This window comes from Pediculus humanus, genomic scaffold (genome assembly GCF_000006295.1).
Source record: "Pediculus humanus corporis 1103172108269 genomic scaffold, whole genome shotgun sequence".
NCBI lineage: Eukaryota > Metazoa > Arthropoda > Insecta > Psocodea > Pediculidae > Pediculus > Pediculus humanus.
Window position 1 is genome coordinate 372,522 of NW_002987838.1, and position 25,449 is coordinate 397,970.

General features: G+C 25.8%; 2 protein-coding genes across 2 annotated transcripts; both read left to right on the forward strand.

The window, feature by feature from the left end:
• Positions 1–15,695: 15,695 nt before the first annotated feature.
• Phum_PHUM503090 (vAMP-7, putative) lies at positions 15,696–16,734 on the forward strand (the record flags this gene model as incomplete). The annotated part of the gene is made up of 5 exons (XM_002430826.1): positions 15,696–15,899; positions 16,000–16,228; positions 16,322–16,389; positions 16,494–16,586; positions 16,669–16,734. 5 exons carry the CDS (start codon positions 15,696–15,698, stop codon positions 16,732–16,734), a joined length of 660 nt encoding a protein of 219 aa, XP_002430871.1.
• Positions 16,735–20,684: 3,950 nt separating this feature from the next.
• Phum_PHUM503100 (uncharacterized protein) lies at positions 20,685–24,820 on the forward strand (the record flags this gene model as incomplete). The annotated part of the gene is made up of 9 exons (XM_002430827.1): positions 20,685–20,938; positions 21,736–21,927; positions 22,012–22,140; positions 22,225–22,460; positions 22,541–22,729; positions 23,227–23,387; positions 23,473–23,647; positions 23,723–24,252; positions 24,332–24,820. 9 exons carry the CDS (start codon positions 20,685–20,687, stop codon positions 24,818–24,820), a joined length of 2,355 nt encoding a protein of 784 aa, XP_002430872.1.
• Between the last annotated feature and the right edge of the window lie 629 nt (positions 24,821–25,449).

Sequence of the window (25,449 nt, forward strand, 5' to 3'; positions counted from 1 at the left end):
ATTTTTCACTTCCCGGTTTTTTTTATTTTTATTTTTCTTTGTTCTTGGGTGTATTCCATTTCTTTTTTCAAATGCGGAAATACGTTACATTAAGATTATTTTAAAACTATTCTCTCTCTCTCTCTTACTCACTCTCTCTCTCTCCAACAATGAAATTTTTCTCTATATGATTGATAAACTCCAATATAATTTACAAAAATTTTATATCACATCACCTTGAATTGCTGTTGTGCTGTATGTACGTGCAAACTTTTTAAAAAAAAAAAAAAACAAAAAAAAAGTAAAATTTGGATGAGTTCCATTGAGATTTTTGGGTTCTGCATTGATAGAATTCTAAAAGATATTTATAAATCGTCTGCTGTTGTTGCCCTTTCTCTCTCTCTCCCACTCTCACTCTCTCTTTCTCTTCACGTGTAAAATTATAACAGTATATTAATTTTTCCTCTCTCTTTTTTTTTTTAGGTTTTCCGTTTCCAGGTATTAGAGCCGGATATCCAGCCGTATTACCAGCACAATATGGGTAAGTTAACTTAACGTTTTTGCATTTATATATGTTATATTATTATTATTATTATTATTACAAAACGACTTTTATTATTTACTATAATATTATGTAAAGCAATCAGTATATATATATATATATATATATATATATATACATACGGAAATGTAACATCATCTTAGTCCGTGGGAAATTATCATTACGTCATCACTGTCCACCTATAAAAAATATTGTAAAAGTCGGTGAATGTGTAACGATTAAACCCCCCCCCTCCCCCTCATTCACCGATTTTTATTTATTTATAACGATTTTCTTTTGTTTAAACAAAAAAAAAAAAAAGAATCCTTTATCCGACCCTTTTTCGCACGATATTTTGCATTTTTTTTTTTTTTATTCAAATGTAAATTAAACGAAAAACAGCAAAGTGTAATTCATTATACGTCTTTACTACGATCGCCGCCATTTTGTTTTTCTTATAAATGTTAAATAATATTTTATTTATAAAACAAAATGGCGAAACTTTTTCGTTGACGTTATTAGATTAAAAAAAAGTCGGGAAAAAATCCGTTAAGAACAAACGTAATTATTATTATTATTATTATTTTGCAAACGAAGAAAAACAATAATAATTGATTCGTGTTCGAAACCGTTAAATTCAAAAATTTTTTCGATAGACGATAACAAAATGTTTTTTTTTTTGTTTTTTTCAAAAGTTGCTAACACTTTTGTTTTCATATTCTTTTATTTTATTTCTTTGTTAATAAAAAGGAAGTTTAAGGATTCATTTCATTACGTCATTTGATCACCCTTTTTTTGTTTTTTGTTTTTTTCAATGAATTTTGACTTATGTCCAAAAAAAAGTTAAATTTTGTCGGAAGTTTAAAAAAAATTATGTCTAGAGAATATTAGTCGAGACTTTATTAAAAAGAACACTTTGTACTCCTCCATCTTTAAATTATTATTATTATTATTATTATTATTATTATTATTATTATTAATTTCGCATTAGCGTGTATATATCGTTTGGTTCCCCCCCCCTCCCCGTTAAATCATTCCTATGTCGTTGTTAATGATAGATAAATGCGAGCGTTTTGACGGTTTTGCGACAAATTTTATTTTTGTCGCCAAAAAATCGTTTCGAATGTTTTTTTTTTTTTTTTTATCATTTTGTACGAATGCAAAGTAAATGCAAACCCTTTGACGTTGTTTTTTCCGTTACTTTTTTTTCCCTTTTTTTATCTCATTTTAAAAAATTAAAATATTTGCTGTCGTTGCTTAAAAAAAACAGACAGACAGAGAGAGAGAGAGAGATAGAAAATTATTTTTATCTTTCGGTAAATTATCCATGGACATTTTATTTATCTTCATCATTATTATTATTATTACATTTTGCTTGCTAAACAAAAAAAAATAAAATAAAAATAAAAACAAAAAAAATTTTATTTTCGCAACCGTCAAATAGTTTTTATATTGGCAAGCGTGTGTTGTTGAGCAATTTGCTGTCGTAGGATAAATAAAAAAAAAATATCTTAAAAAAATTTTTTTTCATTTTTTTTTTTTTTTTTATAATAAACTCTTATCCTTTACCCCCGCGTTTTATGTCCCCCGTTTCAGGTTTGCAAACTTGGGAAAAAAAAAAAAAAAAAAAAAAAAAACGAAATAAATTTTCTCCTATAAAAAAAAAAAAAAAAAAAAAAAATTTCTAAGAATCGTATTTTTTTTTTTTTTTTTTTACTAAAGTGTCCGGTACATTTTTTTTTCTTTAAAAGATAAAATAATAATAATAATAATGATGATGATGATGATGATAATAATAATAATGATAATGATAATAGTATTCGATTCGATCCTGTTTTAATAAAATAGTTTTGCTGTTTTGAAAAAAAAAAAATTTTTTTTTCTTTTAATTTTAACGTATTTCGAACGACGATTTGAAATCGTTTAAATGACGTCATCAAATAACGGATAATAATAATAATAATAATAATAAGAAAATCGTTAAAATTATATTTGGACAGTGACGACAACATATGCAAAAAAAATTTTTTTAAATGAATCTAATGAAAATTCCCAATTATTTCCACAGTTAAATAAAAAAACGAAGGCGATACTTAGTGAGAGCCCGCCTACTGGATGTCTGACCCATGACACACAAGGGTCAATCAAAAAGTAATCATTGTTTTAATATCGTGTATATCGTGTGTTATATTATTAAATGGATTTTATTATTATTATTATTATTTATTATTAATTATTAATTATTAATTATTATTAATTTTCCGAGAAAAAAAAAAAAGTAAGAAACTTTTTTATTACATTTAAAAATAAAAAATTTTTTTGTTTTTAAATTAGTTTTGGCGGGAAACGATTCGAACGTCGTTTCCGTTTCCGGTTTTGTTTCGGATCGAATATAAAATAATAAAATCCATTTAAAATGGGTGGCTAAAGCGTGCGGTTTGTGTGGGATTTTCTTACGAAAAACAAAAAAAAAAAAAAAAAAAAAAACATAAACATAAACATAAACATAAACATAAAACAAACTTCGTAATTTCATTTATAATACATAAAAAAAAATTTCTTTTGTTTTTCTATTTTTATTTATTTATTTATTTTATTTTTTATTTTATTCACTTGACATTATTTGCAAGCAGAAGATGAAAAAGAAAAGAAAAGAAAAGAAAAAGTTGAACGTGCCAAAATATTATTATTATTATTATTATTTATATTAATAATAATAATTTTTTTTTGTAAATACGCGTCATTTACCGCGATATATAAATAATAAAATTAACATCGTTATTTTTATTACTTATGACGTCATAGCGAATGCTTAATAATAATATCAATTTCCTTTGTCATCATCATCATCATTATTATTATTATTATATTTTTAATAATTGTCGACACGTCAGTTTATTATGGCGGCGGATTTGATCGCCCACTTGAATTTTTTTTTTTTTTTTTTTTTGCGTTTTAATAAATTTATTAGTTCCTTTGTTTCGTGGAAGCAGAAGCAGAAGACGAATAAGAATTTTTTTTTTTTTAACGATTTTGAAATAATTTTAGGTTAGACTCTTAACAAAACCGCGACAATTTTTCTGCTTACACGTTCATTTGATTTTTACATGCTTCCCTTTTGTTTTTTTTTGTCGGTAGGAAAACAGTGGCAGAAGAAAAATAAAAAATAATTAAAGAACGTTTATTATTTTTTAAAATTAAAAAAAAATTTATTTAAATCCAGCATTAAGTAACGGAATAATCCGAATTTAAAACGGGGGAGGGGAGGGGGATGGACTTGGAGGGGTGCGAAAAAGGCGCGACAATGTAAAAAAAAAAAAGGAATCTTTTAGAAAACAATAAAGAAATTTTTTTTTTTTTCTGCTTAAGAGGAAGAAAGAGAGGATAAGGAAACGAAAAGAGAGAGAGAGAGGGGGGATAGATCCTTTCCTTCATTCTTCATCCACGTTTTTTTGTTAAAATTCAAAAATTTTTATTTAGGGTTGATGATAAAGAGGGATGGATGATAAAAAACTAGTAAAGGAAAGTACGGAGGGGAAAAAAAAAAAAATGAGAGAGGGACGATGACGATGACGTATACGACAAAGGTTTTAAATTCAAAAAAAGTTTTGAAACATTATCCTGATAAATTTTTTTTTTTTTTAAATCGTGAAAAAAATTTTTCGTTCTATTTTTGCAACGGCAAACAACGAGGATTGAGTAAACGTTCTAGAAAGAAAAAGAAAACAAACCAGAAGAAAAAATCAAAAAAAAAAAAAAAAAAAGGAGAATTTATTGTTGGCTTTGTTTCAAAACAAAAGTTTCGTATCAGAAAATACGAAAATAAATAAAATTTCAGTTGTGCCAACTTAAACGGGGAGAGGGAGGGAGGGAGGGAAATTTCAAAATGTCCGCCGTCATTAACGCTGCCGTTCAACAACTTTTTTCTTTTCTTTTCTTTATAAAAACCATTCATATATACATAAATACTTTAATTTTTTTTTTTTTTTAGATGTATATTAATTAATATTATTGATTTATTGATTTATTGATTTTTTGCTGTTGTTGTTGTTGTTGTTGATTTGCACGATGGTACCGGGCTAAAACAACATATAAGAAATTAAATGTCATCATTTGCAAGCTTTTTTATATAAATTAATGACGTCACACTCTCACGATCCCCAGCAGTTTTGTATACAATTTTTTTTTTTTTTTTTTTTTGAATCTGCTGGGATTTATCATTTTTAAAAAAAAAATCCAAATTCTTTTTATTTATACTCTCTCTCTTTCTTTCTCTCTCTCTCTCTCTCTCTCTCTCTCTCTCTCTCTTTCTCTCTCTCTCTCTCTCTTTCTCTCTCTCTTTCTCTCTCTCTCTCTCTCTCTCTCTCTCTTCTCTCTCTCTCTCTCTCTCTCTGTCTCTCTCTCTCTCTCTTTCTCTCTCTCTCTCTCTCTTTCTCTCTCTCTACTCTCTCTTTTCTTTACTTTTTTTTTTTGTTGTTGTTGTTTTAATCCCTTTTATATTATTATTATTATTAACGTTTGTGCACTTTTGTGTATGTTGTTGGTTTGTCTGTTGTTATGTGTTTAGGGGATTGAGCACACACACACACACACACACACACACGATTCCTAAACTATGTACCCCCTTTAACAAAAACTTTACATTCCTTCTGTAATAATGATAATATTTGGAAAGGAAAGAAAAGCTTGCAAATGATGTCAAATTTCTTTTTTTTTTTTTTTTTTGTTAACATATTTTTTTTTGCAGTGGCTTGTTGGAGGTGTGTGCGCGTGCGTGAGATTACTTGGATCAGTAAAAACATTTTGAATAAAATATTATTTTTTATTTTAATATGATTAAAAACCATAATTAATAACTTGCATTTCTTTTCTGTTGTATTACTGTTGTTGTTGTTTTTATTTTATTTAATTTTTATATATTATTATTATTATTATTATTATTATTAGCAGACGATTTTTTTTTTTTTTTTGGTATCTTAGCTTATTAAAAAAACAATATGTTTACGTACATGATCGATGACGATTTCGAAAAACAAAAAAAAAATTTCTAGTTTTCATTGTTTGTTATAAAAGTTCATTGTTGGACGGTGTTATTCGACTGATTGGTTGTTCAATTGGTTGTTCAATTGGTTGTTTGGTTGTTTGTTTTGAAAATTTCAAAGTTTACGTAGATTTTTTTTTGAAGAGGGAGGGGGAGGGAAAAAATTTTTTTTTATTTAATTTTTTTTTTTTTTTTTTTGTATTTTGGGTTTGTGTTTTGCGTTGATTTTTTTTTTTTTTTTTTTGTCTTAATTTGAGTTTTTGTGAATTTTATTTTTTTTTAAAAGGAAGGAGAAAGGTCCCCCCTTTTTTCCCCTTGTTGCTCCCCGAAAAAAAAAATTTTTAATTTAAACCGAATATCGTATGTTTTCGTTAAATATTTTCGTTTTACATTTGGTTGATGATTCTGTGTGTGTGTGTTTCTCTCTCTCTCTCTCTCTCTCTCTCTCTCTCTTTTTCAAATAGTTTCCAGATTTTTTTTTAAAAATCGTATCTTATACAATTACGAAATTATTATTATTATTATTATGATTATTTCCGTTTCGAAAAGAGAAAAAAAATCGGTAAAGTTTTGAAAAAAAAAAAAAAGAAGTTTTCATAAAATCCTTTTATTTATTTAAATATCGAATTATTTATTATTTAAAAAAATTTTTTTTTTTTGTCACGTGATCATAAATAACTTTCTATTCGAAAAAAAAAAAGAAAAGAAAAGTGAATTAACCAACGAACCGTATGCCGTGAAAGAAAAAAAAAAAGCGAACTTAATTACGCAAGAAAAATATATGTATTAGGAACTAATGGGAGAATAATGAGTTTTACCCAAACTAAACGAAACGAGAAAGGACACACACGCACACACACACACACACACACGCGCAAAAAGAAAGTTTTGAAACACAAAAAATGTTAGGAACGATAGGGTAGGTGGTGGTGGTAGCGGCGATAATAATGATGAAAATAAAACGAAAGATTTGTCGAAAGGGTAACAAAAGGGTAGGCACAAAATGTAGGTACCAAGAAAAAAATTTTATTTTGAAAATATCGAAACACAAATTATGTTTAGTCGCTCGGTCGGTTGTCGGTTGTTGTCATCATTAAGTTTGTTTTTGTTTTTGTTTGTCAACCGAACTTCGTGAATATTTTATGTTCATAATCAGTTTTCAATAATGATCATCGTCACGCCATTCACACTCTTTGTTATAAAGTTTTTTTATATTTTGATCAATGAATTTTTTCAAATCGCGTTTGTTTTCAATACGAGCCCGCCCCCCCCCACAACACAAAAAAACAAATGTTATTATTATTATTACTATTCTCCCCGTGATAATATTTTTAGCATGCCGTGTAGGGCCTTTGCCCTCTTTCTATAAACAACAACAAACGGCTACCGAAGATATATGCATTGTTTTATTATTATTATTATTATTATTATTATTATTTTTACTACTTTTAAGATCCCTTAATTATTTATAATTATGTAACCGGAAATAACCCTTAAATTACCCCGAAGGTAGTAGTAGTAGCAGGTGTTATTTTACCCTTGATTACAAAAAAACAAAATGTGTGCGTGTGAGAGTGCGTGTGTGCGTAGCAGTACGATTTAAAATTTTTTTTTTTTTTTTTTTGGACGAAAGTGCGTAGAAAATTTCGAAAAGCAAAAACTCGTGAAGAGTTCATAAAAAAAAAAAAATTCTAAAAAAATTCTAAAAATAGATTTTCGAAAGCGTTTTCGATGACGAATATAATTACGCCATGTCGATTTGGAAAGAAGTGAAAAATATGAAACGAGGGGGGGGAAGGAAATTTATTTATTATTTTTTGCGGGGTGGGAAAAAAAATGGCGTTCGTGTTGTTTGTTTAAATTCTTTTTCCTTGTTTTCTAACTCGCCGGTCGAATTTTATAGAAAAAAAAAAATGTCGTTAATGATTGTCGATAAGTAATCAGGGTTAGAGTTATTTGCATGGAGTTCAAGGGTAAAATTGATTAGGAGGAAATGACGTAAAAGGTTAAAAAAAAGGCGCGAATTTTCTTTTCTTTTTACTTCCCATTCGTTTCCCATTCGACTACTCGTTCGTCTCCCCAAAGTTTTTCATTTTCTTTTTGAGGAGAAACGATTATCGAAGATCCACCCACTTTATAACCTGTTTGGAGAAAAGGATTTTCCAAATGATGACAATTGGACAATTGAAAACCTTTCACCATTGGTTCGCAACCTTATTTAGAAATTAAATCCGAAGAAATTATTTTAAAATTATATTCAAAGGAAAGTTAAACGTGAAAAAGGATGACCTTTTCGAAATCAATGGATTAGATTATGCGCGGATAAGCCTTTTAAAATCAACGCCTTCCAGTGAGAGAGAGAGAGAGAGAATCTCTGGAAAATCTCTGATGTTGTTTCCAAAATTTCTCGTTCATTTCCACCGTTTTCCATCGGATTTTTTTCCTTTTATCTCGCTTTTTGTACAGGAAAAGGAAAATTTTTTCTGGATTCGTTTGACTTTTTTGCAACAATTGGATTTGCGTCGTGAAAATTTTCACACACACACAAAAGATAGGAAAATTTTTTTTTTTATAAAAGGAAAAACGTTTTTATTCGAATGTCTTTGGATTTTCCAACGACCAATCATGTTTGTTTTTGTATTTTATTCCACCGCCTTCTTTATTTTTTATATTATATTATATATAAATATATTGCGCGCGTGAATTTGTTTTATCCAAAGGAATAAATTGTTTTTTTTTTCTGTTTGTTTGTTTGTTGTTTGTTTGAGCACCTGTTTTTTTTTTTTCTTTGTTTTTGTTCGTTCGTTAATTGTCTCCATTTTAAATGTTTTTTAAAACAACTATTACGAATTTCCCTTTCCCCCTCCCTCCCCGGTAGCCGCCGCCGATTTTCCTTTGTTTGGAAGGGAAGTAAGAAGGTTTTTTTTTCCCCCCTCATCAGATTAAAAATAAAAATGGAGAGTCAAGTTTTTTTTTTTTTTTTTTTTCTTTCTCACTAATAATAATTTGTAATTGTTATCCCACAGCGACATTTTGTTTAAACAAAATGAAAATGTTTGATTTTTTATTATTTCAGAGTTCCTCCGAGTTACGTTTATCCATCTCCGTATTTGGCCGCACCAGGAGGTATCGTACCTTTACCACCGGCAGCAAGTTTAAGTCACGCGAGCGCTTTGGCATCGCAATTTTACGAATATCAAAATTTAAATGCTGCAGCCGCTGCTAGTTTGGCAACGTATCCAGGTTCTGCGGCTTATCCGGTCGATCCTTATCCATACACTAGTGCAGCAGCTGCGGGTAGGTGTACGGGTGTGTGGAGACTCTTCCCCCCATTCCCGTTTCAATAAAAACACCGAAATTCGTAAAAGAAATAATTTTTTTCTTTGTACTCAGGAGCAGCCGCCGGATACATGACACCCTACACGTACGCGGCATTGCCTCAAGCTGCAGGTTTGCCACAGGCTACGGCCGCGACAGCTTTTCCAGGTTTATCTCCATATCAAGCGGCAGCAGCAGCGGCAGCCGGTGCAACGCTACAAGAAGCAAGACTGCAGTAATGCCTGCATCCTATATAGTACATTACTTAATTTTTTTTTTATTTAATTATTATTATTATTATTATTATTATTAATATACTTTAACGTTACAATTATTTAATTTAAAAAAAAATTAGTATATATTGTTGGTACTTAAATTTATTCATAAGTTAAATTTTTTTTATATAAAAACAAAATGGCGGCTCAGGGGTCGCTTAAAAAAAAAAAAAAATTATATTCTGACGGTTTATGATAATGATAATAATAATAATATGTACGTATGTAAAGAAGAAAAGAAATTTTTTTTTTTAAAAGTACTTTCTTATAATTCACGAACTTTTTTTTTATTTTATTTGTTTAAATAATAATAATAATAATAATAATAATAATAATATAAATCACGTTTTTCGTTTAAGTATATATATATATATATATATATATAATGATTGTACAGTAGCAGGGTAAGATTTTTAAAATTTAAGAACAAACAAAAAAAAAAATAAGTGAATAAAATCCGGTGATTTGTTTTATAACAAAACAAAATATTATCTATCAACCGCCACAATTTAAAAAAAAAAAAAAAAAAATTTTTTTGAGGTGCCATTTTGTACAAAGGTTGGTGATAAGGAAAAAAAAAAAATTTAAGGTATAATTTTTGAACGAACAAAATGACTGAATGATGCGGGAAAAAAAAAACAAAAAAACAAAAACATTAAAAAAAAAAATATTGAAAGAGGATCTTTATTGATAAAAGTCATTGATTGATTGATTGATCGACATTATAAATATTCTAATTCTTTTATTAAATAAAAAATTTAAACGGTTAATACTTAAGTGTAAGACTGATGATAATTAAAATTTTTTTTTTCCATTTGATGCGTCGAAATTTTTTCTTTTTTTTTTTTACTTAAAAAAATTATCATTATTTATTTTCAAATAAAATTTTTAATAATAATAATAATAATAATAATAATAATAATAAAAAACAACGAGCTTGAATACCGAATAAATAAATAAATTATTTTTGCGATATTTGTTTTTATGTAGCTCAAAATTATTTTTGTACGCGAAAAAAAAATTATTATTATCATTATTATTATTATTATTATCGATCATCATTTTATATATATATATATATTTGTTGTTGAAAAAAAAATAGATTTTTGGGAATAGATAAAAAAAAAAAATTTGATAAATTTCCAAGAGAGGCCTTTTATAAATTATCATAATTAATGATGATCGAATTTAAATATCACGTGACACACGTGCGTGTGTAATGGGAGGGGTTGGTGGGAGGGAAAGGGGGGTGTGCGGTCCCAATCATTCATTAAATAATTAACGTTATGGGTTGTAAAAAAAAAAATTTTTTTTTTTAATTCAAATAATACGTAAGGTAAATTATATATTTAAAATGACGTCATTTAATCTAATCTTAATAATTTTTGTAATTAGGTTACCTTCACGAAAATTATTATTATTATTATTATTATTGCGTCGATCAATATATACTTATGAGAAATCAATAATAATAATAATAATAATAATAATAATAATAATAATAAAAGATCCTCTTTCTTGTAATAAAAAAAAAAAAAAAAAAAAAAAATTATTGATATTACGTTAATGTTACTTAGAATATTAGTTGATAATTTAAAAAAAAAAAAAATACTTAACAATAATAATAATAATTAAGAGAGAGAAGAAAGTAAAAGTGAGAGAGAGAGATAGAGAGATGGGAGAAGAGAGTAAGAGAGAGAGAGAAGAAATTTAAAAAGTGTCATTCGCGTCAGGGTGAAAATTTAAATTAAAAAAATTAAATACCAAATCGTAATCGATCGATCGATCGATGGATCGATTAATCGATTAATTAATTAATTACTTACGATCGACACTAGTCAAATAATAATAATAATATTAATAATGTACACATTGTGACAAAAAAAAAAATTAATTAATTAATAAAAAATAATTTTTTTTTTTTTTTTTTTTTTTATAAAATTTAGTTTTTAAGAATTTATTTATTAGTTTTTTGTAATTTTTATTATTTATTCATTCAATCATTCATTCATTCACTCGATCGATCGACGAAACATTGAGTTTTTTAATTCATTCATTGAATTATACGTCGACGCGTAGTCATGATGATGATGATGATGATGATGATGATAATTAATAAATAATAAAAAATTAATAAGCATCATGTTTTTTTATTTCATTATTTTCACTTATTATTACTATTATTATTATTATTATTATTATTATTATCATTACTATTATTATTATTATTTATTATTTATTTATTTATTATTTTATTTTTATTTCCCCCTCTTTTTTTATTTAATAAGTTACTTAATTATTAATATATATATATATATATTTATATACATATAAAAAAAATTCAACGAGGTTGTGAGAGAAAATTATTATTATTATTATTATTAATATTAATATTATTATTATTATTATTATTTAATTTATTTTTTTTTCGTTAATTTGTTTTTTTATTTTATTAACCCACTTTTATTACTATTATTATTATTTATTTATTTATTTATTACTATTATTATTTTTTTAACGTTAGAAAAACTATAAACCCCCCTCTTCTTCCCTTCCCCTCTCTTCCCCCTTCCCTCTTTCCACCCCCTCCCAAAAAAAAAAAAGTTGATGATAATATTATTATTATTATTAATTTATTACCGAATTTTTTTTTTTTATTTTGTTTTAATGCATCACACGAATTTAGTTAATGATAATTATATTATTATTATTATTATAATTTTATTGATATTATAAAGGTCGTTGAACTCAAATAATTTATAATTAAACGTGTACAAAGGAAAAGAAAATCTCTCACAGCTTTTTCGATGGGATTCGTTCGTTGATTGGGTCGGTCCCCCTCGAAAAAAAAAAAAAATTTTTTTTTTTTTTTTAATGTTACTATTTAATTGTTATTTATTATATTATATGTAGTTAGATATATATACATATATTATTACCCTCGATGATGATGATGATGATAATGATAATAATAATGATTATTAGATAAATATTAATAATAATAATAAATGTATGATGCTCAATTATAAATAAAAAATTTAAAAAAATTTTTCATCATGCACGTATATATATAAAAAAAATTTGTTTTTTTTTTTTTTAGCCCTCCGACAGCAACAGCAAACGATTGTGTTGTTTGTTGTTGTTGTTGTCAAAGTCACGTGATGATAATAATAATGTTTTTAAAATATCGAATGATAATCGTAATGATAAACGACGTTTAATATCCATTAAATGATTGTTTGTGATGTTACGACGACGACGATGATGATGATGATAATAAAATAAACGTTCGTTAAATTACTTATTATTATTATCATTACGTAATAAAAAGGTAAAAAATTAAGGTCGCCATTACTTCACTTTTTTTACGTAATATAATTTTTACAAATGTAAATGAAATATTATCGTGGAAATTACATCGAATTTTCCCTTTTTTTTTTTTTTTTATTATATTTTCGAGAACGTATTTTAAAAATGTCGTTTACGAAATAATAATAATAATAATAATAATAATAATTGGTTGATTGTTTTTAAAAGGACAACATAAAACATAAAAAACATAATTTACGTTAAAAAGGATCAGAAGAAGAAGGAGGAAAAGAAAATTATTTAAATTTATAAATTTATTTATTTATTTATTACATTTAAACTCGAATGATTATTAAATTGATAATAATAATAATATTAGCCTTAATATTTATGATAATAATAATAATAATAATATTCACATAAAATTTTTCACGATGTGTTTTTCGTATTTGTTTTGGGGATATGGGCGGGGGAATTTATTTTCGGTCAGTAACATATTTTTTTACGTAAATTTAATATATCGTCAATTTTATGCGAGGATCTTTTTTTAGATGAATCAAAACGTTTGAATTTTTTAACCGGATGTTCCGGTTCGATGGATTTAATTCTTTTCCTTATTATTTTTTCTTCTGCAATGGGCATCAAATCAACGGAAAATTTACATTTACTATCGATTTTGTGTTGTTGTTGTTGTTGTTGCTGTTGTTTGTTGTCAATTTCGTCGCAAATGATTTTTTCAAATTCAAATCCTTTTTTTATATTTATAAACGAGAAAATTTTATTATTATTATTATTATTATTATGATTGATAATTGAATTTTTAAAATTATCCTGTTGTCCGTTAAACATTTTTATAACGTATATAATCCTTTGTTTTCAATTTTTTTCACTTTCTCGTTTTTTTTTTTGCGGTTTTTTCTTTTATTATTATTATTATTATTTATAACGAATTTTTATTTTTCATTTTATCGTCGTAAATAAAAAAAAAAAAAAAATTTTTTTGGGTGGATTTTTAACAGCGAAAAAGTATTATTATTTTTTTCTTTTTGAGAATAAATTTATGCACGTTTGTGTTTCTTTCTTTCTTTCTTTTTTTTTTTTCTATCTATCTATCTATCTATTATATTTTACACATTCGTAAATTAATGGAAAACATTCATGTCGTTCCTTTTTAAAAAAAGTTCGTTATTTTTTCTTTTTCTTTTACTCACCCAGCCATGTGTTTTTCATTTAAATTTTTTTTTTTTTTTTTTAATCTTTATTTAATAAATTTATCTTTATTACTCTTATCGAAATTTAAATTGATATATTCAGAAGAAATGTGCCCATTGATAAATTATCATTATTTTTTAATTTTTTTAAATTTAAAAAAAGGAAAATTTTAATTTTTTTTTATTTTTTTGTATTTTGTATTTTGATTTATTTACATTTTTTTCTTTTTAATACATGACGTAATAAATATTTTGATTTTACAAAGCCTCCGATATTCATTTTTCAATAACGTGGAAAGAAACGAAAATGTGTTATTTATTCTATGAAATATGTGTCGATACGCTTGAAATGGAAACGTTTTTTCCATCAAGTCGTTTAAATTGGATTTATAGAAGAAATGCTTTAACGGATTAATTTTATGTTTTGTGATAATTTTTTGAGAAATGAAAAGTTAAAAATGATCGGTTTGAGTAATAAAATAAATGTTTATTAGTTAATAGATGTTTAAAAACGTTTAATGGTTGAAAAAAATGGAATTTATTACCGAAATTTGTGGTTGGGAAAAGTTTTTTAAAAATTCAAGCACGAATTTTATGTAATCTAACATAATTACACAAATTTTGAATTTGTTTTGAGGTTTTTTCAATTCTTACCCTAAATAATTGAAAATTTTAATTACATTTTTTATTTAAAAAAAAAAAAAAAAAAAGAAATCGTTAAGTTTTAACGGGAGTATTAATATAGTATTTAATAACTTATGATTTTTCTATATTATTAATTGAAAATATTTATCATGTTTCTCTCGTTAAAATCATTATTACGGAAATGTAATTATTTTAATAACACGTTTTAAATAAAAGTAGTTTTACAAAAAGAAAAAAGTAAAAGTGTTAAAAAAAAATAATTTTTGTATTCCCTGTCATTAATTCCAAAGAAAATTTTTTATTTCGAGTTTCAATGTTGGCATTTGTTATGTAACAAAATGGCGTGTAAACTTATCCAAATTGTTGAAGTTTTTAATTCCGATTTGTAATTAATTTATATTGTTATTTAATTTTTTTTTTTTTTTTCGCGTGACAGTGAGTATTTTATATATTTAACAGAATATTTTTTAAAAATCATTAAATTTACGAAAACTTTTACTTTTAAATACTTTCATTTTAACTACGTCGTAAAATAATAATAATACTAATTGATAATACTTTTTATCATAACTAATATGATAATTAAATTTTTATTCGGTACTGCTTTGTCCTCCAATTAAAATTCTTCTTTTGAAAAATTCGATTATGTTTATATTAAAATAAATTATTATATAAAATTTTATATTAATATTATATGAGTTTTGCCTTATTGAAATTCTCCTGTCAAATATTCATATCATTTCTTCTTAATTTTTTTTTTTTTTTTTTTTTTTGAAATTTCTTTTTTGGGATTTTATTATTTTAAAAACAACATTTTTATTATTTGTCATTTAAGTTTTAAAACCAAATTATATTATTTTAATTAATTTAAAGCCGTAATTGTCTCGTTAAGAAATATTTCATTTCGATTTCAATTTTAATGACATTAAAAAAAAAAAGGTAAAAATTTATGAATCACATCAATTAATTAAATTTTTTAAATGGTTTATTTGATTTGCTGTTAAATTCATATTTCATTTAAATGGCTTTCATGTTAAATTGAAAATTGTGTATGAATAACACCTTTTTATTTAATCAAACATCAATGATTAACTTTTTTTTGGGTAACTAATAAATAAATTTTTAAATTTTCTAATAATTTTAAAAGTTTTAAAAATTGTTTTATTATTGATTCCCTTACTTTAAATAAGTTTATGTTCTTAATACATAACTTTTAAATATATTTTGTTTAAATAAATTAAAATAATTTTATTAATGTCTATCGTTAAACTTAATAACGTAGTCGGTTTTGTTTCACTTTCGAATATCATTTCTTAAAACAATTTTATCGTATTTAATCACTCGAATTTATTTTAGGTTCATAAGATAAATACATTATGACCATTTTATATTCAGTTATTAGTAGAGGAATCACTATTCTCACAAAATATGCATCATGTACTGGAAACTTTCAAGAAGTCACAGAACAAATTCTCAAACAAATTTCTCCGGAAGATTCCAAGCTCACTTACAGTCATGATAATTACTTATTTCATTACATATCAGAAAATGGTATTATTTATATGTGCATTACAGATGATGTAAGTTTTAAATTGATTTGAATTTTTTTTTTTTTCCCCCCCCCCTTTAATACCAAGTCAGTCGTTGGTAAAAGTTTATGATTAAAATTAAAATTTTTAGGAATTTGAAAGATCTAGAGCATTTCTTTTTCTCAATGAAATCAAAAATAAATTCAACAGCATGTTTGGAACCAAAGCGCAAACAGCGATTGCTTATTCTTTAGATTCGGAATTTTCAAGAGTTTTAGCCAATCAAATGAAATATTATTCGAATAATCGTAATTTAGATACAATATCAAAAGTTCACGGAGAATTGGATGAATTGAAAAAAATTATGGTTAAAAATATAGGTAATGTGTGAAATGTGTTAAATTTTACTTTTTATATTTATTTTATTGAATTTTTTTTTATAATTATTTACTCATTTGGGATAATTTTTATAGATAGTGTGGCCACTCGAGGAGAACGATTAGAATTACTTATAAATAAGACTGAAAATTTAACTTCGACAGTAAGTTAACAAATTAATTTTTTTTGTTATAGTTTAAATAAACATTATTATTAAAATGTGACATGGTTTTACATAGCATTTTTCTCTATTTTATTTTTTTCCAGTCTGTTTCATTTCGACAAACCAGTAGAAATTTATCTAGAGCTCTTTTTTGGAAAAATGTTAAATGTTACCTTTTAATCGGAGCCATAGCAGTGGTAAAATATTTTTTTTAAATTGATTAGTTTAAAGAAAATGAAAAATAGGTATGAATATATAAATTATTATTATTATTTTTAGGTTGTTTTATACCTTTTAATGTCTCTTGCTTGCGGTGGATTTGCCTGGAAATCCTGCGTGGGATGAATTCAATGAAAAAAATTTTATTTTTCCCCCCAACCGATCAAAGGAGACATTTTTGAATTTTCCTCACAGTGAGGAAATTTTCTAAAATAATAATAATAAAACACATTTTATAATTTTTTTGTTGTTTTGTTACCAAAAAAATAATATTTGCAATAGTTTGCGTTTTGCAATCTCATCGATTTTTTTTTTTTTTTTTTTTAAATAATTTAAAAGAGCAAATAATCGTATTATAAAAAATAAGCCATATTTAATAAATTACATAATAATTAAATATTTATTTTTGTAACGTTATAAAAAAAAGTAAAGTTAGTAATTAGTAGTACATTTATTATTGGAAAACTTTTTTTTTTTTTTAATAATATATACAAATTATTATTATTAAGCATAAAAAAATTATTTACATATAATTACTTACTCATGTAAAGTTATTATCATTTGTTATTATTTATCATATTGTGTTATAGTATTAATTTGCTGAATTTATTAATATCCAGTCACATAAAATATATTCTTATTAATTAATAATTTACTTATTGTAAAATGTGGGTGCAATAATAATAATAATAATAATAATAATGGAAAAGTTAATAATACAATGTAAATTTTTTTAAAAATTAATGAGTTGTAATAATTAATGAAATAATTTTTTAAAAAAATTTTTTTTTCTCGCTTCCAAAATGTTTTCTTTTTAAAATAAAAATCACTAGAGATGATAATTTGATTGATTGATTGATTGATTGATTGGCAATTTTGAAAGTTATTATTTATTATTTAATCGATAGAGAAATCAATAGAGAAGGTAATAAAAAAAAAAAAATTAAATAATTTATTAAAATGTATTTTTAATCACACACACACAGAGATTTTATAGTTTTATATCATTTTTTATTTTATTTTATTTATTATAAAACTAAATTATTAAAATAATAAATAAATATATAATCATGTACGTATTAATAAAAAAAAATTATTATAAGATTACGTTAGAAAGAAAAAGAAAAAGTCACATAAGATAATAATAATAATAATAAAAGATATAATATTGTATAATTTAAATTTATTATTAATTATTTGTTAATAGCTTTTCATTTTTTTTTTTTTATTTAGAACGAAATAAAAATTATTAAAATATATTATATAAAAATAATAATGATGATGATAATTATTAAAATGATTTATTTGAAAAAAAGTCATAAATATGTCTTCACCATCCCCATTTTTAAACTTGCATCACGTGTTTGTTAATGATAAATGATGTGTAAAATGAATGAAATGATGGAAAACGTTTAATTAATTAAAAAAAAAAAAAAAATCAAAAATGTCTTCCTTGTGATTTTCATTGATAAGAATTCGTTTGTTTTTCGGGGATTTTTTTTTTTCTACCCTAAGCCATCCAGAAAATCCATCCATTGAAAAGGGGATGAAATTGAAAAATATATTAACTCTCATTTATTTTAAGAGCATGCGTATTATAAACAAAAGGAAAATTCAACGCAGGAAAATTATATGGTGAAAATTTTTTTTAATATCATTTAAATAATAATAATAATAATAATAAATTTGCATCATTAAGTTTTTTATTACCATAATAATAATAATAATAATAATTTTCATTAATGATGATAATCTTTTTTTTTTTTTTGCCCTTAATTTTTCTTATTTTTAATGTGATTTAACATTTTAAAACGTGTGAATTATCATTAATCTTACAAAAAAAAAATTATATAATTCCGTTATCAATCATAAAAATATTATTATTATCAATGATGATGATGATGATGATGATGATGATGATTATGTACACGACGTTCATCGATCGTTTGAATTTTTTTTTTTTTTTTAATAAATTATTTAATGTCAAAAATCTGAACGTTAAATATCCCTCCGCCATTTTGTTTTTGTTTTTTTTTTAAATTTAATTTAATGCCCAGAGAGAATTCAATTTTTTTTTAGGATTAATTACACTCGTGAAGCCATTTTGTTTTTGTTTTTTTTTTTGAGGGGGGGAGGGGAGGGGAGCCTTTGTGTGTCTTTTATTAATCTTTTGATGAAAACTATGAACTTAAAGTCGTTGACATTAATTTTTTTTTTTTTTTTTTTAAATCGCGTGACTAATGCACCGCAACGACAACAAATTATTATTATTATTATTATTTTATTGTGAATTGATCGTTATTTATTTAATGATAATAATAATAATAATAATTTCACCCGGTTTAAAAAAAAATTTTTTTTAGCTTTTATACCCTTTTTACACGCGTATAGTCCAACTACCCCGCCTTTAAAGTGCCCGTGTATAGGCCTAAAAAATCACTACTACCACCACTACCACCACCACCACCACCGCCATTGCTACTGCTACCACCTTCATTTTGTTTTCATCGTTTATTTATTACTTTTTTCATTTTCGTTTTACATGTAAAAAAATTCATTTACTATTATTATTATTATTTTGTTAGTGTTTTATATAAATTATTATTATTATTATTTCGCGAATTTATTTTTTAGTCGTTTCGTAATTTCCGGTTCGTTTCGTTATTTTTTTTTTTTTTTTTTTTTTTAGTTTTAATATTCAAATGTCTTCCGTTTGTATTTAAAACCGTTTTTTTTTTTTTTATTCTTTTTTTTTTTTTTTTTTTACTTTTCGTTTTTAATTACCGTGATGTAAGTTTTATATTACTTATTAAAATGTTTGTTGTGTTTGTTTATTAATAATGATATATAAGTTATCACGTTTGTTTATAAGAAACGTCAAAAAAAAAAAAAAATGATGATGATGATGATGATGGTAATAATTAAAATATCGTTATTATTTAATATTCACGATTCTTTTATTGTTCATTCATAAAACACTTTAAGGTTTTTCTTTTTTGTTCTCTCTCTCCTTTTTTTTTTTTCAAACTTCTTTGAAATTTTTCATTTTGAATAATTATCATACAAAAGGATGGAGAATGAAGTGACATATATAAAAATGTTGTTAAAATTATAAAAACTGTTCAAATCTTTCAATGACGGGAATTTTCTCGAATTGTGATTAATTACTCAGAGAAGAATCAGGTTAATATCGAATACCTGTCAATAATTTACAAAATTTTCCTTTTTTTTTTGGTGTAAAGAAACAAATTTTTAATATATTTATTAACACCATGCATCACACACAATGTGATAGGTTTGTATATTTTATGTTTAAATGCAAAATTTATGTATTATTATTATTATCAAGACATTTCAATGCCTCATTCGAATAATTCTCCACCCCATGCACTCACTATTATATATTGCATTCATTCAGTATTTAATTACCACAAATTATCGTTTGTTACATGAACATGACCATTTTGCAAAATATTATACCTGAATGAAACCATAAAAAATTTTTTTAAACATTTGAAAAGTTACATTATATGATTAAAAGGTTTTTTTGACTAATTACATCATTTAAAATGTTTTCGCATTAAGAAAAAAAGGGGGGTGTAATGTTAATGTTAAACCTGAGAACCTTGTTAAGTCGGAAACTAAAAAAATAATCGGCAGGTTTAAATAAGATAAAAAAATTTGTTTTATTTTTAAGACTCCTGCCCCAGGACCTTATTAGATGTTGCTGAGTATATTTATTTATTTAACAAAGTGTTTAGTCATGTGGTGTGTATTAATAGATCAGAGAAAATAAACCACAAAGCTTTTAAAAAAAAATTTTTTTTTATACAGAACAATGTAATAAAATTAGGAATCGACCAACATGAAGAAGGGAGCACAAAGAATTTTTTTTCGATTCACATCAAAGTAAAGTAAATCATTTTAATTATGTTTGTCGATAACAAAAAAAAAAAATACATAAATTAAAAAACTTTCTTTTTTCCAGTGCATCACTTTTAATTAAATTATGGCATAAATAATTACAAAAAAGATACATAAGAAAAAAATTGAGGAGTGTAAAAGAAGGAAAAAAAATGGCTGGAAAAAATATTGGAGATAGTTCACCTGATTTAAGTCTTAAACTAAGAAGAGGTTCATCAGATTCAAGAGATTCATTTTACATGGATTTTGCACAGGGAATTGATTCCGATATTGAAGAAGTTGCCACAACATCAGGATTGCACGATAATGAAATATTAGAAATGGATGATGATGATGATGATGATGATGAAGAAGCAACAATAGCTGATTCTCAAAAAAATTTTGAAATTGTTAAACAAGATGATGGGTAATAAGAATGAAAATTTTTTAAAAGAAAATCTTTTTTTTTTTTTTTTTTTGTACGAAAAGTAGTACTCTCCATTTTTTTTTTTTTTTTTTTTTTATTTACTAAATGATTTATAATGGAAATTAATATAATTTGACCGTAGTTAAAACAAACTTCCCTATTCTTTAGAGAGCTGGGTAATCATCGATAATGACGCTGTAATTTGCAGTCAGAAAGAGATAGAAAGAGATAGTGAGAGAGAGAGAGAGAAACTTTTTTTAGTAGTTGAAAATGATTTCGTTAGGGCGGTCACTTAACAAATATCTTTCTAGAAGGTTTGTTTGGTTGTTCGGTGTTTAAGTGTTACCTTAAATATGGCTTTAATTACCAAACAAGCTTCGGTAAGGTACGTGTGGGGTTTAATCAAAATTTTATTATTATTATTTTTTTTTTTAACGTTTTATTATTATTATTATTAGTACGAAAAAGTCAAGTTTTTTTTTTTTTAAAATAGTTTTTGTTAGTTTTCCTTCCTTTTTTCCAAATTAAAGTTTTTTTTTTTTTTTTTTTAAACAAATTTGTTTAAATGAAAAAAGAAATTTTTTTAAATAAGAGTTTTTTTTTTTTTTTTAAAAACATTTTTAAAATGAAACATAAGTGTTAAGAGGTATAAAAAAAAAAAAAAAAAAAAATTGTGAGGAGTTACATTATTGCTGAAGGTCACCTGTAAATTCTGATTGAATGTTTCCTCATGTTTTCATTTTGTTCAATTATTTCTAATTTCAAATGTTGAAATGATTTTTTTTTATTTATTGTAGTTGGCCTGGTCTTCCTCCGGGAAGCCGGCACGCGGCTCTTACGGAACCTGTTCTACTACCTTCGCCAGCTTCACCGAGTGCTGTTATTGTAAGCCCGGAAACTCTAAGTCATCAATCATCGCCACCTAATAGAAAGCAAGAAAGAGTTCGTACCGAACCTCTTAGACGTGATGAATCTTCTGATAGATCGGAGTGAGTTTTTTCCTTTTAATCTCGAAAACCTGATAATCATTCACCACATTTTATAATCCATCTCGTCTTACGATAATGTTTCAGTTTGGGTGTCAATCGACACATTTTGACTCCGTACATGTATCAACCCGGACATCAATTATTTCAAGCAAATTTTCTTAAAAGGCCCTCGAGATTGGAACAACTTCAGGTTGATTGGAAAAGAATGGGATCGTAAGCATTCTACATAATAATAATAATAATACTAACGATTATAAATTGTAATTTTACTACTATTATTATTATTATCATTAACAGCGATGCTTTGGCTTCAACTTTATCTGCATTGTATGGCAAACTTCTTGTAGTCATGGGAATTGCTTTTCCAATGGCGGAAGTCATATCGACATATATTCCATCATCTTTTTACGAATGGTTTTATTTATATCTATATTTTGGAAGCATGTTATTTTTATTGTACATGTATGCTTTAATGCTTCGTGATAGATCGATCGAATCGAGAAATAATAATAATAATAATAACAATTCTCCCAGTGAGTATATTTACACTCCAGGATGTGCTTTTGTATTAACGACCCCGCGTAACGCAATTTTCGGTTTTATAAATTAACAGAAAGAAAAAACGAATCGAATAGTGAATCCTCCGGATCGGATTGCAGTGGCACGACTCAAAATCCAACGGATACGGAATTGAGCGTGGCAACAGAAGAAAATTACAGGCCGCATTCGAAGAGTCAAAATTCAACCGATAATTACAATCAGTATCATTATGGAAGTTTTTATCTTAGAATGGGTGCAGTTGGTGAGTGTAATAATAATAATAATAATAATTACAAAAAGAAAAAAGAAAAGTGAAATTTTCACTACTTTAAAGTGAAAAACCCCAATCATAATTTAAAATCTTATACATTTTTTTTTTACTTAATTTATTTAAGGTTGAGTAATCAAAGTTGGTAAAAAATTTATTTTATGTAATTAGAGGAAATGATAAGTGAGAGAGAGGGGGGAAGGTACTCGAGATGGCAGGGAGGGGAGGGAGATTATTCATTAAATACTTATTAGTGTTTTTCTTCTCATGTGGAAAAGTGAAAAAAGGGCCTTATTTGTCACGCGTAGCATTACAATTATTTGTGGAAGCAAATTAATTATGTTAATTTAAATTTTAAATGCATTAACGACGTTACGTCTAATGGGAATATTTACTATTGTTAGCCTTGATTAAAAAAAATTATGAGTAATTTTTTTTTTTTTTTTTTTTCCGAGTTCATTAACAATTAAATAATTTTTTTGTTTTGTCAGCATTTGGCATTGGTAGCATGATTTATTCAGGTTTAGAATTTGGACAGTATTTCGAACTTGAAAGAGATACAAAATGTCATAATGTTTTATTAGCATTGACACCGGCAACGAGAATGGCATTTATTTTTATACAAATGTATTTTATATTTCTTAACGATGAGGTAAAATATAAATTAAAAAAAACTTCTTCGTTTCTCCAAGAGTATACGAATTATATTTCAAAATGTCCGTTTTTTTTTATTAAAGCAAATGAAATTTTTCAAACACAAAGTTTTGGCGAGATTCGGTTTGATGCACATGATCGGAACGAACCTTTCAGTTTGGTTAAGCGTTTTAATACAAGAAACTAAACATGAAATATTAACATTTTACGATCCGGAAAATGGTACTCTCATGTTACAACACAGGCACACGAATATAGGTATAAAATATTTATATAAAAATGATAAAAAAAAATTTGACCCCCGTGCGTGACCTTAACCTTTTCTAATTGCAGGCTTGTTTTCAATGAATCCTCATTCGTTTCACTTATCCAATTTGTCAGAGAGTCATCATAATCATCATCATCATCATCAACGCGTCACAAGAGGACTAAAAGGACCGCATCACATTTACGAATGTCGTCGTACTAATATAATCGGTTCCCTCGTTCAAGATGCGAGCGGTTTCCTTTTTCCCTGCACCATCGAATACTCTCTCATATGCGCGGCCATACTTTACGTCATGTGGAAAAACATATCGAAAGTTGCACCGAGAACGAGTCCATCGTCGGACGTTAAAAAACTCGGCCTCCACGAAACTCATTATCGTCGTTCTCCCCATCACTACAGCGTGGATTGTGCGGGAGCACACAAAGGACTCTTCGTCGGGATACTCATATTAGTTTTAACAATAATTTCGTTGATTTTATTTTTCGTTTTGATATCCAAACCGGAATTTGTGAGTTTGGCCGTAATGGAAGTCAACATATGCGAACTCACTTTGTACGGTCTCTCAACTTTGGCTACACTCATAGGAATGGTTCAGGTATGTGGGAGTACATTTAGTATGTAGTGTTTAGTACATTTGATATGTACGTGTATATGATGCGTATTATATGATTCAGGTACGACAACTTAAATTCGAAGTCGGACGAAATTTGGAATTGGACAACATATTGCTTATCGGAGCACAAACGGGAATGTTTATATACTCGACTTTCACGGTCATCGGCGGACATTTCACGATCGAAAAAAATACCGTTTTGGTTTTGATAACGGCTCTCGCGAGTCTCTTGCAGACGACGTGTCAAACTATGTTCGTATTGGATGCTTATCGGAGGAGTTGCGTGACTCCCGAACAATTTCGACGTAAACCCGGAAGGGAAATAATAACATTTCTCCTCGTCACGAATCTTGCCATGTGGGCGATAAACACTTTGGAAAAAAGCCGAGCGGAATCACATCCGATTCAATTGCATTTTTACGGTCTCTGGGCATGGACCATAATAACTCACGTGTCCATGCCATTGGCCATATTTTATAGATTTCATTCGACCGTTTGCTTATGCGAAATATGGAAGAAAGCGTATAAGATAAAACCGACGTATATGTAGCTTTAAATTTATATTGATACTGAATTATAATGAATTCTTTTTTTCTTTATTAATTTTTTTATTATATATTAATGGAGAAGAAAAAAAGAAAAATTTGGAAATAAATTCAGTATTGATATATATATGTAAGGACGCAAGCATAAATTTACATAATATAAAACGAACCAAAGATTGCATGAATTATAGTCAGTTTTTTTTTTTTTTTTTTTTATATAAAATATATCATAGATGATGATAATAAACTTTATTTTAGTTTATATTATAATGAAAAATATGAAGGAAAACATGTCGTTTGACGGTGATTATTATTTGTAGATAAAAAGAAAATGGATGCGTTTGCCATATAAATACTCTCGTAAAATTTTAATTATAAAAAATCAATCGATTTCGTTACAATCAATCGATATCGGAAATTTCAATTCCGATAACATTCATCACAGTATAATAATAATAATAATAATAATAAGTATAAATTGGGAGAATTATTTAAATATTTTATAAATTAGTAATTAACTTTTATATCATCGACGTGTAAAATAATAATAATAATTCGTAGGTATTCGTAGGATTTTTTTTTTTTAAGGTATTTCCCCCCCCCCCAATCACCAAAGAATAATTTTTTAGTTAAG